This window comes from Macrosteles quadrilineatus, unplaced genomic scaffold, assembly GCF_028750875.1.
Source record: "Macrosteles quadrilineatus isolate MER2022 unplaced genomic scaffold, UCM_ALF_1.0 Scaffold_2__2_contigs__length_208266976, whole genome shotgun sequence".
Lineage (NCBI taxonomy): Eukaryota > Metazoa > Arthropoda > Insecta > Hemiptera > Cicadellidae > Macrosteles > Macrosteles quadrilineatus.
Genome location: NW_026542595.1, coordinates 73,072,067 through 73,090,054, shown reverse-complemented (window position 1 = coordinate 73,090,054; position 17,988 = coordinate 73,072,067). Strand labels below are relative to the sequence as shown.

Genomic DNA, 17,988 nt, shown 5'->3' with positions numbered 1-17,988 from the left:
TGGTTTCTACAAGGACCCACTCAGTTGCCACGTCCTTTGGTTTTGTGTAATATTTCATAAATACGCTAATTGTAAGAGATTCAGGGGTAAATAGATTTTAATACAATTTCGGTTTTGTACTTATTTTACTATAAATATTTACAAATAGTCTAGAACTGAAAAAAACACATTTAGCTAGTAAGACATCTTATGTATTTTATTTAAAAAAAAAATATTTAAAAAATTGGTATAGTTTGTTGCAAGATGGTAAATATTGCAACATTTTTCTTTAGTATAATACTTTGTCATTTCATAATAATCCAAATTTAAAAATTAAATTTACAAATAAAATAGTGCTAAGAAATGATTAAAAATATTGTTCTTAGTTCCTACAGCTTAATGTGGTACAGATAATAATACTGACACAAAATTAAAAACAAACAACTTAACTGAAAAATATGGCGCTGGAGTAAAAATATTAATTGGTGGAAAAAAGCAAAATGAAATGGATTGTATCACAGAATTGCTTTGAAAGCGCTGACAATATTTAGATATTTAAAATTTAAGGGCTATTAACTGGTATGAAACAAATATATGGCCAATACATTTTAAATCATTTAAAACTTTACAGTAACAAAATTAACAATATTTTGGCCATGGCCGTTTACTTCTAAATAGCTTAAACTACTTCACTATAAAACATAACACAGGTATGTATAAAAAATATTGATTTTGTATTCCTATGAAGACAGAGAGATCAACACTTAAAACAGTATCTCGATATATAAATATGTTAATTTTAATGTTGAAAGTTCTTTGTCAAAATCTATTTTTATGAATACAGTTTTATGTCAACACAAAAGAGAGTGGATGGTGAAATTGTCTAATCACTTCCGTAACTGTTCCACTTAAACAGTAGCAATCCTTCAACGTAGGACTTGATCTTAAACTGCTAGACCTCAAGCAGATAGTTCACAGCCAGGGTTGATCTTTGTCAGTGTTCTGCAGGGTGAAGATCCAAACTCTGAAACAACAATAAACTTATAATCGAGTTATCTGAAAATATTTTTGAAAATGAAATTCAAACTTTCAGAACTGTAATGAAGTTTTATACCAATTTATTTGAGGCGGAACAAAACTGTGGATACATGAAACAAGTTATTGTGGAACCTCTATCTCTGGCGAAATTACTCTTTTAAGCTTTATTTCAAGGAAATGCTCTTGGTCAGGATTTTTTTATTGTGGATAAAGGGAGGATGAGAGTTCGGGGACGAAATATTGTGTGTATTTTGTATCTTTTCCTGTGTTGTTTATTTTAATAGGCGACCTATATGTTTTTGTACCTGTACTTCTTCTAAAGTAAGCTAGCTGCTATTCTGTTAAGATTTAAACAATTTTTTAGTTAAATTTCCAAAAATACAAATGTTGCGTATTTCAATATTTCTTTTTCTTGCATTTCTGGTAGACAGTTACTAATTGATAACCTGTCAGTCTTAGGCATTGTCTCTCCAGCCAGGTCAGGTCAGGCTTACCATTATCTCAGAGAAAAAAAAACATATAGGTCGCCTATTAAAATATAGAGTTTAGAAAAAAGCTGATGAGAGAGAATGTCGTTCCCCCCAATTGATCTCACCCCACTACAGTAGGTACTGGACAGGATGGATGGATCCATGTGAGTTGCACCACAAATCATGCTTTCTGCTAGATTTTCCCATTAAAAACTTGTTTTAAAATAAAATATTCTGAATGTTTTTTATCCAGAAGATGTAGGATCTTGTTAGAGTAGTCATGACTAAACCACTGAATAGATCATTATAGTTCATAGATTCACTTACTGGTATGACTAATGTGTCCCCTGTCACTTGAACGAATTAGGTACTCTGGTAGGAACAGCAAACACATTCCTGAAAGGATCATAAGGAGTTGTTTGTCTGTAGATTGGCTGGACATCAGCTCGTAGTATCACTACACCTGTGGAAAATTTTAATATTAGCTTTGATTAATAGATAAATTTCATAATTCATTTTTTCTAGTGAAACTAAAATGTGCCAACGTGCTCTTATTTTAATGAGTATTTCAGAAACAAATTTTGATAGTTAGTCTCAGACTGCAAATAAATCAGTTTTTTGATCATAATGGTCGCTTTGTTCTAGGGGACAGGGCTGCAAATGAGATCATATATGGGAGTTTTTATATAAATTGTCCCAGAGCAAGAGAAAATCATATATTTATTTGTTAAAATCAACCAATTATGCCTTCTTTATCCCATTTTATCTCAGAGCCTTTTATGTTAAAATCACAAAAAAAAATAATGACTCTACAGCCATCACAGTGGAAACGTCTTTGAGTTTCCCGTGGTTGCAAAATTTAAGTTAAAAAGGGTGCTGTAAACTCAGAGTTTGAATGAGCAGCGTTATTCCATAACATTCTGTGTCAAGAATGGCTTGGAAATGCTTCAGTTGCTTTAACAGGCGTACAAGGATGACGCAAAGTTACGTGCCATGGATTTTATGTGGCACAAGCGGTTTAAAGATGGCCACAAAGATATTGAAGATGATGATCGAGCTCGAAGGCCTGCAATGTCGCAAAACCAAGGGAATCTGACAAAAATGCTGAAGTTTTGAATAGTAACTGACTCTTGAACATTGGTCTCATTGCAGATACAATAACTTTGGACCATGGTTTAGTGTTTGACATGGTTAGTGAGATTAGAAGATTTTATGATGAGAAAGGTCTATGCCAAACTTGTACCGAAAGTGCTCACGGACGATCAGAAGCAGCGGTACGTGACAGTTGCGCATTCACCCAGATTATGTCCTGAAACAACGGAGCAACGCTTCCGCCGCCACTCTATAGCACAGACCTCACCATCAACAACTTTTTTTTGTTCTCCTGTATGAAGAAGGACTTGAAAGGGAAGCGGTTTGGCTATAGAAGCAGTTCAAACGGCTTCGACAAAGATTCTAAACATATTTCAATAGATGAGTTCCAGGAAGTCTTCCAACATTGGAAAACTCGCTGGCAGTGGTATGTCGACTTAGAAGGAAACGGTTTTGAAGATTTTTAGTCTGCTATACAATGTTCAATACACTTCTTTCACTTCTTTTCCAGAGACCAGTCTTGAAACTTAACTAACACAATGTTAATGTGATTTCACTTCAACTCGATGAACTTGAGCTTTCATTTTTGACAATTGGATCAGACAATAGACCTAGGAGACTATCTAACAAATAATTCAATTCTATTTTTTATAAATAATAATGTTAGGGATCTCCGGACCAGACTTTTTTACTGAATCGCCTTGTTCGACAACTGCAATAGCGGAATCGTAAACCCGAATTTAATATGAATATTGTTTGCTGACTTGACCAAATCGTAATTGTCCTCTGCAGTCGTGGTGAAATTTTGGACATCTTCCGCGTTTGCGGGGACATCATTATGTCCTCTTGTGATTGTGACAAAATAATGATGGTCGCGGAGAAATAATAAAGATCTTCCACGATGCGGGGACATGATTTTTATAATTTTTTGTTTGTTTGTTATTTGTTTATCGTTGTTATTTTTATTTATTGTTGTTTGTTTGTGGAATATTGTTTTTTTAGTTGTTCATCGTGTCTGTTATCTGTGCCACAGTCAAAATGAAATCCTGGAAATCTTCCGCACACGCAGACGAATTGTGAACAGCTCCTATGGTCACGGCAAAATAGTGAAAATCTTTCACGGTCACTCAGGGACCGAATCCCTCCACTATAACACTTGACCAGCTAGTTCCCAAGGCAAATTACCAGAATAAAAGTGAGAATACATAGGTTTTGATCTTAACTTTGGATGATCTAAAACAATTTTTTACTTACCAGAAGGATTGACTTTCACTTTAATCTTTGTTTGAGGGCTTAGTATTCCATAGTCAACATCCTCATACAAATCCTGAAACAAAATATTGTTCAATTGAAGGTTTTATTATGAATTCAGTGTAACGTTAATATAACAGATTAATAGCTTTAAATAACAGCTCCATACATGTCTATACAAAAAATCTTTTTTTATTCAGAAACTTATAATGAAATGTAATTTAGATATCAACACAAATCTTTTGGCAGTTCATTAATTGGCCCAAAGATTGGCCTTGATAGCTACAATAACTAGGTACTTCAGTATTTTCAAGTCAATCAATGGAGGTAAATAGCCTATAGTTTAGTCTAAAAATCTAAGTATAGGTAGTTGTTTAGTCATATCTTCATTACCTCTATTCTGTAACCTCCAGGTGCCACCAGTCCCATCTCAGCTAGTGTGACAGCTACGTCCGAGGGGGTACCATCAGTGCGCCGGTTCAGGAACGCAACTGCGTACGAGAAGTAGTTCTGGTAGACAGGTGTTATTGGTCGAGCCCAGATCTCTATTCCTTTATGCTAAAAATTGAAATTATTGAATATCTGAACCAATAACAAAATAAACCTTTTTTTTTGTTATTATTACAAGACAACTATTAAGAAAAGTTAAAAATTTCAAGCTAATATTTCTTTAAACACAATATTGAACACATGAAACATTCCGCGTTTTCATTTTGTGTGTATTTTATATTGATGGCATTTTTCATATTTTTTTCTTGGTTAGGGAAGCTCTAGTCCAAGCCATTCTATCAAATCTCAACCTTTTTTTTCGATGAAATAGAGCAATCAAAGTAGCATTCTTTAGATTTGAAGGTAAACATGCAAATTAAGAAGGGCTCTATCTCTTTTTGTCCCAACACATTGTGGCACCCTTATTAGCTTTCTTAAGATTTGTGCTTATTATGTCATTAAAATTTAAAATGTTGTGTAGGAAAAGGTCTAATCCCCTGATCTTGCTATTATCTAACGTCACATCGCAAATCTTTTGTTAAATAGACCAATAAACCAATGCCGAATGTCATCTGGGTCTGGGGATGCACACCTGGTTTGGGGGTAAACCTAAAAACCCTTCCAGATTGAAACCCTTCCAGATTTCATGTGAGCACCATAACCATTCAATTACCCAGACTAAGTATCTTGATAAGTTACCTTGTATATGCGGCGGCCCTGGATGCCCATGGGGTCTTGGTCCACAGCAATGATCTTCTTGTTCTGCAGGATGGCCTTGTACTCTGGTCTGATTGTACGCAGGTCCACAGACATGAGCAGTGGAGCTGCCATGATTGCCCACAGTGCCATTTGTGTCTTGCTCTGCTCATACGACAGCCCGAAGTTGCCAATGATCAACTGTAACAAGATTAATGTTTTAAAGTTAGCTAACTCTTTTAATTTTGAACATTACACCTCAAAATCAGACTAAATTGACTCAAGTTATCATGTTTACGGACACATATATAACAGATGCATATACATGTATACAAATTTGAACAAACAGTGTTTTGTGCGTTTGGGGACATCAAAATAAATCCGTCCCTGGCCTAAGGTCTTACCGTGCCACCCACGGTAATAGCATTGACTTTATATCTACACTTTATATCTATGTAGATATAAAGTCAATGGTAATAGCTACTTCCCTATAATGAAATTCGCTAATGCCTGCACCGCCATAAATAATGCTACGATGAAATAATCCTATCTGGGCTGGTCTGTGTGTCCTGTGAGCAAGTACCCCCACTCCTCTAACCAGGACACACAGCGCCAGAATGGAAAAAAATTTCTAATATTCAAAATAGCTATCTCCCAATTTGTAGTAATATCTTGGAGCAGTGTGTAGTTATGATTTATTTAGATGTATTTTGCATGAAAATGTAATATGTGAACACTCCCTGTTCTTCTAGGTCTAGAGAATAAATTACTGCTATACTTGTTCCCTCACCCCGAACAAAAAAGCGATTATTACTCTCGCGGTTATTACTGTACGATATTTAATTTTAAAATTCTTAAGTTAAGATCTCATTACCATATCAGGGTCGTTCCAGTGGCCAGGGCCTGCGTTGGGGACAATGTTGTCTTGGTTGTTGCCGTAGTAGTCAATGATACTCTCCAGACTTGCCCAAGAGTCTTGGATGTCGTCAAAGTTGCGCCACAGGTTACAGTTCGAGATGATCGAGCTGAAGTTTGGCTGAAACAGGTTAAAATGAACATCAGTAGCTTTGCTTTAAAAGTTTACACGCTTTTTTGTAAGTTTCACAACAGTTGCATTTTCTGGAATGAAAGATAATCAAACAATAATATTCTTTTAAACTGCAACCAACCAAGAGGCAGGTGTAAAACTATTTTTTTAACAGAGTTAATCATTTTTTATCAGTCTATAATATTTCATAGAGACTGACCTCACATAGAGATTTTTATGTACACTAGGCATAGGTAGAGGTATTCTAAGGGTCCTCCAGGATGAGGTGGAACAAGTACGTCCTATGAGTGAAATATTTGTGCTCAGTTATTTCAGTGGGTTTTCAGTTTTAACTTTTGCCCAACACAAATAGGTAATCAGAAACCACACCTAATGTTTATAAAATGAAATTCATAATAGATTACCAAGTACTAGTACTAGTATCCTATATTACTCCACTTTTATTTATAATGTCCAGTCAGCCTGCAGAAAGGATTTTGGAAGAATGAAAAGGAACAACAATGGCAGTATAGCTAAGAACAACCTCCTTATACACATTCAAAAGATTATCCTGATTATGATTTATTTTGATTTATAGCATAACATTTTTAGGAATGGATCATAACTTGGTGAGAATTGATTCTTCCAATCAATTTGGCTGAATTTTTGCCTGCAGGGAAAGGCAACAATCTAGGAAAATTTTAAAGGAAAGCCAAGTAGTTAATTACAAAATGATTTGAAAAGTGACGGAGTTCATAAATCTTTACTTGAAAAAAATGCACTCTAGGGGCTAATAGATACACAATCTGCCAACCAAGCATAATAACAATATTTCAACCTAAACATATTTCCATTTGAGGTGGGATCCCCACCTAGGTGTGTATTTTAAACCCAAATATGAGTGAAGAATGAAGTGAGATTGTGTAGCTATGTTACTGACAAGACAAGATGTTTATCTAGCCACAATCCAGGTATCAAAGACCATTGATCAAGGACAGCTGGGTTCAGTTTCAAACCATCAAAAAGCTACATACTTTTCTCAGGACCGGCGACCTTTGAATAATAGGCAAGCACTATAACCACTCGTCTACCCAGCTGTCTAAAGGATCAACACCTATAATTATATAGAATGGTATTTTAATGAGAAAAATAGCAGTTAATTCAAAACTAGAAATAAAGGCAAAATATCAGTGTGTTACGTTACGTTTTGAGATATTTATTTGTGTGGTTATCTGTTATCTCCCCTAAGCCCATCTCTGGTCCACATACCTGCATGCCAGCATATATCTGGTACACAGGCCAACTGCAAGAGTAAACCATTTGACGTCCAGTCCTATTGAGATGCCAACCAAACTCTGGGTATCCTGTAAAAATGCACATTGCTAGGAACTTATTCCAAAAGAAAGGGCTAAAAGAAAGGCACTACCCATTTCCATTCATTGACTTTTTGAATAGCAGCAATTCTATTTCAATGATATATGTATTTCAATGATAATTAAAATTTATCCAGGATTTACAAATCAATATTGTAACAAGAAATATTTTGTCCAACATCCTACAGCCGCTAAAGCTCATACATGTTAATTTTTAACCTAAAACATATTAAAGGTATTACTAAATAATTTTTTCCTTGTACTAAATTCACTTAATCCACTTATTAAGTGATGTGGCTGAGTGACTCTTGGCTAGATGTTTTAAACAGAATATACAAGCAGGATAGTTGAGGTGATTGTGGAGCTTAGCTCCTGCCTCAGATTATCTGTCTCTCTAGCCAGGCATATTAATCAAAGGCCCAACCATCAAAGACAGCTTGATCCAGTTTCAAACCATCAAAATCTGTTGCCTTTTTCATAATTTAACTGATAAACATCACTCATATTTCTTTACGATATGGTGACACAGCTTAGGCGTATTTTAACACAAAAATGAATGGAAGACATAAGTGTTGTACAAATAAAATGCCTCATATAGTGTTGTTACTGACAAAGATCAGCGGTCCCCCCACCTCAAGGACAGTTGAGTCCAGTTTACAACCATCCAAAGCTACTGACTTTTCTCAAAAATTGAACTGGTCATTGAACTGAACCAGGCAATCATTATATCAATTTGAAAACCCAACAGCGTCTAGGCCATTGTTAAAAAACATTCTCAAGTTAATATTCAAAAGGTATTTCTTAAAAACTTGTTGTACAACATGCTGAGTAAAACTAGAGGCTAACCCCTGTCCATATCCTTGGGATGAGAGTAGCAGCCATCCAGCTTGACATAGTCGACGTCCCAGTCTGCGAAGGTGTAGGCATCTTGCTCTAGAGAACCCAGCACACCAGGGTAACCAGCACAAGTGAAGTTACCATAGTCCTCATAGATGCCAAACTTGAGACCTTTGGAGTGAACCTGCCAGAAGAAACATATTATTGTTTAGACTTAATTACACAGATTGGTATGTTTGGGGAATTTTTATCAGCTCCATCTCACCAACTGATGAAACTTGCAGGAAGATACTAAGGCTATCATGCTAAGGCCGTCATGTTTTTGCTTCCTATATACACTACCACTGAAGGAAAAACTATCCATCTATAGGTTAAAAGGTTTTAGATTAAAGTTTGTGTAAGTCACCTACAAAAAGTGCTTATGCACAGAGAAGTAGACACATGTCAGTGGTTTGTGTTGCTATCTAGTGTTAGTAGTTATCGTCATGGAATTTTGTGTGAGAGTCATCTATTTTGACATTCCAATAGTCAGGTATAGCTATGTGTCCACTCTAAAACTATCAAACTACTACTGAATTTTCTCAGCATTTAACTGGCAACCTTTTAATTGCCAGACAAGCATTGTATTATGTCTCTTCTCAAAAAGAATCCAAGGAGGATCATTTCTAGGACAGTTGCGAAAATCTCAATAGAATAATTCAACAACCACCAAAGAAATAATGGATCATCTTTATCAAATATTGAGAGGGTGTCTGATATTTATAGTACATTAGCAATTAGAATACTTACGTAAGCAGCGAGATCCTTCATGCCAAAAGGGAATCTCTCGGGATCAGGCTGCAGATGACCGGAGTATGAGCGCTGTTTGTCCAACCAGCAGTCATCCACGTTGATGTATTGGTAACCTGCAGCAGCATAGCCTTCAGACACCACCAGGTCTGCCATGGTACGGAACAACCGATCACTGCAACAGAAAAACGGAGGATGACATTCTGTATCTCATAAACAAGTAAATGCATAAACTGAATGAGGGATGTAATGGAATCATTCCCTCTAGGTGGTACTGATTAATGGTGTTAAACTACCAAATAATAAAGAATTGTACCATTGACTATAGTATTTATAGTCAATGATAATACCCCCGCGTAGCTGGACGACACTTAACCGGAATCCAGGTTTAGCATAATGAAATACGTTCATATTATTTACAGTGAACCTAAGAAGCATGATATTCAGTGATAGGCTATAGTAGTATGTTATTTATTTAAGGATTTTTGCCATAGAGCGAAAAGGTCCCCTTTGCCATGCTCAAATTGGGCTGGTTCATGAACAAATTTTTGCCTACATATTTGATCAAAATTTCTATAAAATTGGGGAAATTGTTGTGACTTTTGAGGATTTGTTATGTTATATTCACAAATGAGAATTCAAACGGTGTTTTTCACAAATAAGAATTCAAACAGTGTTTTTGGCTTTTGAAGATCCTCAAACAAAGAAATATAAAGGTCCCGGATACAAGTCCAACCATGAATTACTACTTTGATTAAGTGTGCTGCAGTGCTGCAGCTTGAAGTTCTCTTCTTCAAATCACTTGCCCCCAGCTGCTTTTCTCCAGTGTTCATTGAGTTTGATGAATTCTCCTCCTCCGGACACGACTTGTAGCTTTATCCACAGTTGGTCAGCGGGATCAGGTAAATTGGAAGCCTACTCAAATGTTTCACTTACAACACGATATATGATCTATAAAGAACGATTAAGATGCTCAAAGAAATTCTCAAACTCACTTTAAAAACAAAATAAGACAACCGACATAAAAAAATATATTATTGAAACCAAGAGAAGTATTTGGAGTGTGTTACCCTAACAAATCAGAAACGATTAAATAACAAAACATTATATAATTTCAGATTGATTTACTTTAAATTATTCTAATATGACCTTTCTTAAAGCATTAAAAACAATAAATAGTTTAACAGTTGTCTTTCATTTCTGGTACTTTGAAATTTAAGTCTGAATGGAAAATAAAATAGTAAATTTGTCTCCATTAAAGTCCCTGATAATTAAGAAATCTACACATAAAATGTGTCTTAATATACTGTAATGTTCTTTTAATACCTAATAATCCACCTGGTCAAACACTTTCCAAACACTTTTGCCAAAACACTTCCTATTTACAATATTTGACCACCCTATTCCTATTACAGTAACAGATTGACTTATTTGTTAAAATATGGAGAACGCCTGCAAGAGAAGAATACTACAAGTGATTCAGTTCAGTCCTATTGTGGTATTTGAATATTGCAGGCGCTAAACTTTTGACGGTTTGAGAACAGGAATCCAACTATAAGAGAACAATGAATTAATTTAATGTAGATCTCTGTTTTATAGGTTGTGCAGTCCGCAGTATTAATTAAAAAGTACGGATATTAGAACCTAAAACATTCTGCTGTAGAGCGTGTGATTATTATACTTACAAAAAAATTGAAAAGCTATAATAAATTGACTTTTAGATTTACGTGGCGTAACGAATTAAACAATAAACTTTAAGGTTAATTAATAAAATTACAAACTAGAGGATTCTAAAATATATCGGGCCTAAAGGGTGTCCCTGAACTCCCTACTGACCTTTTTAAAGGTATCATTCCTGGACCAAAGACAAAGTGGAATATCACGTAAAAAATTAAAACTAAAAAATTACCCGTACAGCCGCCATTAAGTTTTTTTTTAGAAAAGTATTTTTTTATTTTATTACGGATTTTTATAGTGAATTGAATTTTGGTGCATACAAAACAAAGTAAAGACCTGTATTAAGAAAAAAATATTACTTTTTATCATGTGTAGGCCTAGTTCCATTTTAGACAGCCGTTAAAAATAGTTAAACTGAAATAACATACAAACTAGATATATGTAAACAAAACTACTTTGGTAATGTTTTGCTGAGACGATTTTCACACAATTCTAACCATACCAAATCTAAGAAAAATTTAGTTAAACAAATGAAAGAATGTGTTGCTTTTAAATATAAATTTTTTTCTTAAACGCCAACTTCATCACTTTTCCTCACTGGTCGGGCAAATTATCGTAAGCCTTTGTATGGGTTTGATATCGTCAACAACTATATTGTATAAAAAATAGATAGATTTAATAATAGAGAAGTTCTAAAAGAGGCGTACTCTACTACGTTTCCTTTGATTAAAAAAACTGCTGCTAATAAATTTACAGTAGGTGGATTGACTAATTTCGTGTCCAAAGTCAATATTACCTGATACAGTTGTCCGGGTCGTTTTTGCAGTCAGTGTTACAGCGGAAGCGCTCCCAGGCCAGCCAGCCCATGGGTGGCGTCCTGGCCAGGCCGTTCTCCAGGCCATAGGCCACGCAGGCCAGGCTGGCCAACACACACAACGACAAGACGCCGTGAAGTATGCATCTTGACACCATCACACTGAAACATAACATTAGTTGATTAGTGAAAATCTGTAAGCAACGATATATTGCATACAAATATTCCAATACCAACAATCTTAGAGATGCTGTATGGCCTTAAAACTCGTCGGGAAACGGAATACGGATATGGGAAAGTGAAGAAACATTGTTGTGGAGTTTTGGTCGTAGATTCACCGAAAAATTACATTTTCGTGTGACGTTACTGGAGGAAAAGATAGCAACAATGTTTCATGGCGAAACAGTAAGGCTTGCCAACCTTCGAGTTACAGAATGTAAAGTAAAGGGCTTAACATCCCTCTCATTTATGATAGCACAACTTTTAACAAAATAGCCAGAGGCGACCAAATAAAGAAACTGATTTCAGAAACGATTTTAGAATCAAAATTAAAAACGTATTTATTAATAAACATATATGTACAACATCATTGTACAGTATAAGTCTTAATTCAATCCAATTTATGAAATATTGATTAGTGATTCAACCCTTCTAGCTGATTCTAGGGTATGAGAAGTCTACTGATGAAGGAAATAAACAATGAACGACGATTTTTTTTTTCATTTTAAAATATAAGAGACGTCATTTCAGGGTAGACGAATTTTCCAAACATTAATGATCGCAAGTGGGCGAGTGAGTTAATGTCTAAATTTTCCTCCCTTATTTCTATCTTAATATGCATTGTGCAGTTATAGCCTAACACCAGAGTTCAGTAGTAGCTTGAAAAACATTTTAACTCGTGGTAATTATTAAACAAATATAAAATTAACTATGATCTAATATGATCATCACAGCCAAAAACGTTAAAACTGTATTGACGAGATTATTTAAAAAGACAATCTATCTATGCTGTATGATGTTAAATCTATGGTTTAAGTCAACATTCAACAAAGTCGTAGTTAAATACAAAACACTTACACCACGTGCTATGCTTAAGGTATTCAGTCTATTGTTAGTACACACAAACAGGGTCAATACAATTACATTAGCGAACGGAGAAGACAATCTTCAATTCCATGTAATTTTCAATATTACAGCTGCGGTAACGAGGTGGAAACAATTACTACTTATAATTAGAGAAGAATTAGTCCCCATTAGGATGGCATCATTGTTGACCTCGGAGCGTTTAGTATTTAGCAAAACGTCATTATTGCAGGCAAATTGCACCATTAGGGAAACCTGCGGCCTTGCAGAATAAGCGGCGCCCCAACATAACCCGTGGATTTTGGACAAGAGCACAATGACTATTGTATTTCCAAAATGGAGGCCGAGGCGAGTTTCAGCGCAAACGTGAGCTAGTCAAGCGTGGACGACGTGCTGAGGTGGAGCGTGGCGGCCTTGACTACGGACTGTGAAGGAAGTGAACATAGGGATACGTCTGTAGTGAGGGGAAACCACAAGCTCCAACCAACAATCTATACTGTTATGAAAAGAATCGTTTATCGTATGATCTTATTTAATGTAGAGTGTCACCCTGCTATTCTCCACTAGCTAATATGCAACTAGTCTGCAATTTGAGTGAAATATTAGATACTTTCAAACTATTAAATTCAAATGTAACATTTAAAATGATTAAGGGATCCATTTGAATCCCTCTATTTCAGCATCAAAGCATAAAGGCCTACAAAATTCCACATTGAGATTGTTATTGGGCTTCGCGAAATCTTATTGGAACTTAGAACTCACTAAATGTACCAGTAGCTAAAGTAAATAAAACTACGCTATAACACAGTAAGTCTATTTAAATTGCATATCCAAGGATGAAGGTCGTGGAACCTCCTTCTACGGTCAACCCTTCTTCCAGCTGTGTCTAAGGTATGAAAAAGTCCTCTGATAAACTAAATAAAAATGTATGATGAGAAGACATGTCAATAAAATCGTGTTTATATTTTATTCGTATTTTTTGCTCAATAGTGTTTTCCATTTGGCCGTATGTATTTAAAATTCAGACTATATAATTATAATTGGTCCTCACAATGGCCGTTGGTGTATTGTATGTCAGCTTTCATAGCTGGAAAATCATCGATTAGACAGTTATCGTTCGTTAAGCGCCACCCAGGCTATTGGCGTGTCAGTACTTATTTATAGGGAAAAAAGGCACCATTCATCACTAGATACCGCAACTGTGGTGAATATGAAGAACTCTTCACAATTATTTAAGCTATTCATCTTCATCAGGGAATAAGCGACATAATTGTTTGTGATTGTGTCAACTAAGACGTCAACAGAGATAGTACAAGTCAAAGTCATAACATTGCTCGCGGTAGGTCTACTCTAGTCAAGGTGGTGGGGAGAGACTACAACTGTCAGCCAACCAATGACGTAGAGAGCATCACCAAACAACGCATGCGTGCAAACATCGCCAGTGTAACGGACAACGGAGTAATAGAAGAGTAAGAGTGGAGGCGTGTCCCAAGGTGTACCACTTTCTGCATGAGGAAGTCTACATTGGAACTGGTTCAAGCGACCCGTTTACTGAGCGAACTGGTTCATTGGTAACCGACTCACTGCCATGTTATGAGACGATACGTAACACTACTGGGTGCTGCAGTGGCGCATCGCTCGAACTGGTTGTGTCTTCTGTCTACTAATTGTAGGAGAGTTTTTGTATGGTGAAAGTTAAGACACAACAAGAAGTGGTCGGAAATTTTTATGTAGTTGTTTGTGTTACGAAGTAACCTACCTCATTAATCTAATGGTCGTTTTTAGTTGTTACAAAATTGTTTATGATAGACTAGGATTTTCTTGTTAGTCGTTGTTATTCGGGTTGGTTCCTGGCGTAGTGGTCACTTTGTTTGGTGCGAGAGAGACGAGGTTTTCACCCAGGCATATCCAAAAACTTCACAATTTAACTATGTAACCAGATATATTTTTAAAGACTAATCATCAAGACCGTTTTAAGGCACAAAACACGTATGTAAACCTTATATTATTATAAATGAATTCCATTCCACATGAATGGAACATTTTATGAAGATATCGTATAACTTGTATCACTACCTCATCTTTTAGTGTAACCTTAAACTCACGCCAAAGAACATAAATACTTCCATGCTGTGTTTTGGCAGTTTCAGAGACAGGTCCGTGACCCAATTTGTCGAGATCACGAGTTGAATATCAAGTCACGAGATAATTATAGAATTTCACGACTGACAGCGCACAATACATATTTATGAGAAAAAGTTTAGCGATTGTGAATACCCGGGGGCATTAGTATCTCGTACGGTTTGATTGTAAACCAAATACAAACCACACGCGTTTACGAACTAAATCTGTATATTTGTTAAAGCAGGAAATTGTGTTAGGTAACCAATTGATGTTAGAGTTGTTTAAATCCAGTGGTACAGACGGTTGGCTTTGTTCTATTCAAGGAACTTGAGGAAATTGATCAAACACAGCATTTTTAGCTCAGATTATTGCCTTCAAGTCAACTCCCACCGACTCGCCCTCATGATGGCAGTAGTTATATCCTTAAGTATTCATTCGGTTTTGCAGATTGATCACTAGAATTATTTGAGTGATTAATATTTTGCCGATAGTATATTTCAACCCACTGGTTGGCCAATTTTCACTAATTGGATGTTAGCCTCCACAACGCTGCCCTGAAGAAGCGACCAATTATGGTCCACCGGGCCGGATCCCGCCCCAGTGACGTCACACGCCAGCGGCTACTTCCCAGAGCACGCAAGCTTTGTTCTCCTCTGACCAACAATGTATCGATTATTGCCATCTGATATTGCAGTCCATTGTCTGGCGAATGAAGGAGTAGATTACTTCTTTTTGCAAGGACAAGCAATTAGTAATGGCACAAGAAATCAACGGGGAACGTAAAGTTGTTTTTTTACGCATGAACGAAATGAAGTCTTTTTAAGTTTAATTTGATATTGTAACTATAAACTATATATAGTTAATTATACTTCATTTATTTAATAACATTTGAAGATTTGTGAATCTAAATATCGGAAGTAAGTAAACGTAATTAAAAAATGTCGTAAAGAACGATAACAGAATAGATAGGAATTTTAGGCAGCAAAAAGCAAACAGTTTTTTCTATGTATCCATTGCACGAAATTCCAACGCCAAGCATTTCCTCACATACAACGAATGCTTATGTTTCAATGTTTTGAAGATCTAATACTCTTGACCGTGATTCATATCCTAAGCTAATACGATTTTTTAAATGTGAATCAAGAAAAACATTGCCTATTATTGAGAAATAGTTATTTGTGTGGGTAACATCAACTGTACAATCAACTAGTAGGCGAAGTGGCACTTTGCTACACACAGAAGAAATGTTTACGCACGAGCCGTAAACATGGAAAGTTCATCGAATGCAGCAAAGGCAGTTTGCACTCGTGTTACACATTATATTTTTCCTACAGTTACTACACATCATATAAATAATTAGTCTTTCAAACTATGTACAACACGTTTTTAGGTTAGGCTAAATCCAAACACTGAACGAAATGGGAAACGCTGCACCAGCTGATCGCAGTCGTAATATCTTTAAGTTTAGCCAACTTATTTTCAAGCGTACACTGATTACGTGCATAATAAAAGCAAGCTGTTTTGTGTTGAATTGGTTGGTATATTGGTGTGCGCTAAAATAAAAACTGTGCGCCAAAGTAAGAATTTTTGTACTATGATCTCTGCAAAGAAGCCCATATTGTCGGGTGACTGTAGGAAAATATATTTACTAAAGACATATCGTGATTTCACAAAATATTACAGTAAGAAAGAAACAATAAGGTGGTAAAAGTTTCAAATGAAAATAAAGGTGCACGAAAAAAATTGTGTCCTTATCAACACGTCTAACATTGTTCTCTTTTCTTAGAAGTTGTAGAGTACGATCAAATCAGGTAAAATAACAATTTTGTCCCTTCCAATCCAAGGCAAAATTTTGTTTTTTAAACATACTCGTATATTTTACATGGGACCACTGACTAGGCCACCTTGGCCACCATCTGGGTCACCTCCACAAGAGAGTGAGTCTCAGGTTGTCAAGATCACCCTGCAGCTGTGGGTCTGCATTGTCTTTGTAATTGCTTCTGCGTGAAAGGCAACTGTACAATCATTCAATTTATTGCCAGTCGAATGAGACACGATAAGTGACTCTTTAACTTTTATAGCTTTAAATCAGCTTCATGAAGAACATTGAGTTACATTCCTAACTTAGTTAACTTGCATATTAATCAGAGTAGATACAATGAGGTGAATGTATTCATCTGTTCAATGTACTTCTGAAGCATGTGTTCACTGATACATTACCGGACGTAGCAAATTGAGGCCCTACTTGTCCGGTGTTTGGCAATTCGTCCATGAGTGAGCTTGACGATAGCGGCTGAACAACATAATCGATTACCAACGACCTTGTTGATAATGCATGCATTGACGAGTGTGTTTTGCCAGAGTCTTGATGGTCAGTCCTTAAGAAGTTTTTACAGTACACATGGATGATTATTGAGCATCTGCAACAGTTTCCTTTCTTTTCTTGCAACGATGACAATGAGTTGCACTTATCTTATTAAATTTCTTTACCAGTGCAATTCTCGCTCAATAGCAACATTTTCCTGTTCTAGGCTACATTAGGTTCTACTGCATTTGCCTTTATCTCTTACACAATCGTACATAGCTGCAATTCTTTCCTGACCCTCTCTACAATTACATTGTCACAGAGCTGCTAGGTTTATTGTATTATCCACGCACTCGCTGTTTTTTCCTGCAGAAAAAAAAAACAATATCCTCCTACAATAATGTCAAAGATGATTAATCTTTCTTCAGATGACTGGGACGGGTGGCGTCGTCCTCTAATCCAGCTACTAGGAGTTCACGAATTGTGGATATTTATAGGCATGCACTGTGGATGTGATGCTCCCTGGTGTGGATTAACGTCCGCACTAGTGAGTACTACGACTTTCCGCGGTACTATCCAGATAATTATACCAATTCGTTAATCACAGGGAAGAAATGTGATTCGGATTGCACTATATACTGTAGGTCCCTTAGTTGCCATTGGCTGTATGGGCTATTAATTAACAGTTGTGTCCAATAAACATGTCGGCCTTAGTCACTAACAAGACTACAAGATCGCGCCACTCATCCCACACTCATCCTTCACTCACATTTGGGTTAAAATACACACATAGTGGCGTCCCCATCTTAAATAATTGATAATAATTAATAATCTTACAGCGAAACAGTAACAGATGCACCACTCCCCAACAACATAATAACAGAACCAGTATTCCCCAGTGTTTTTATACAATTACATTGTTACAGGATCAGAAATCTTTCAAT

The 17,988-nt window shown here is 36.1% G+C and overlaps 1 protein-coding gene across 1 annotated transcript in view; it reads right to left on the bottom strand.

Moving 5' to 3' along the window:
* Nucleotides 1-106: 106 nt before the first annotated feature.
* LOC128985577 (alpha-N-acetylgalactosaminidase) overlaps nucleotides 107-17,988 on the bottom strand; it is a 53,583-nt gene continuing 35,701 nt past the window's right edge. Inside the window, exons 2-11 of the mRNA XM_054405190.1 lie at nucleotides 11,515-11,694; nucleotides 9,042-9,216; nucleotides 8,262-8,436; nucleotides 7,312-7,406; nucleotides 5,890-6,051; nucleotides 5,019-5,216; nucleotides 4,224-4,388; nucleotides 3,834-3,906; nucleotides 1,815-1,950; nucleotides 107-1,003 (exon numbers count right to left, since the gene is read on the bottom strand). Of these exons, the coding sequence (XP_054261165.1) occupies nucleotides 1,838-1,950; nucleotides 3,834-3,906; nucleotides 4,224-4,388; nucleotides 5,019-5,216; nucleotides 5,890-6,051; nucleotides 7,312-7,406; nucleotides 8,262-8,436; nucleotides 9,042-9,216; nucleotides 11,515-11,690 (1,332 nt within the window). The 5' untranslated portion in view covers nucleotides 11,691-11,694 and the 3' untranslated portion in view covers nucleotides 107-1,003; nucleotides 1,815-1,837. The remainder of the gene's footprint in view (nucleotides 1,004-1,814; nucleotides 1,951-3,833; nucleotides 3,907-4,223; nucleotides 4,389-5,018; nucleotides 5,217-5,889; nucleotides 6,052-7,311; nucleotides 7,407-8,261; nucleotides 8,437-9,041; nucleotides 9,217-11,514; nucleotides 11,695-17,988) is intronic.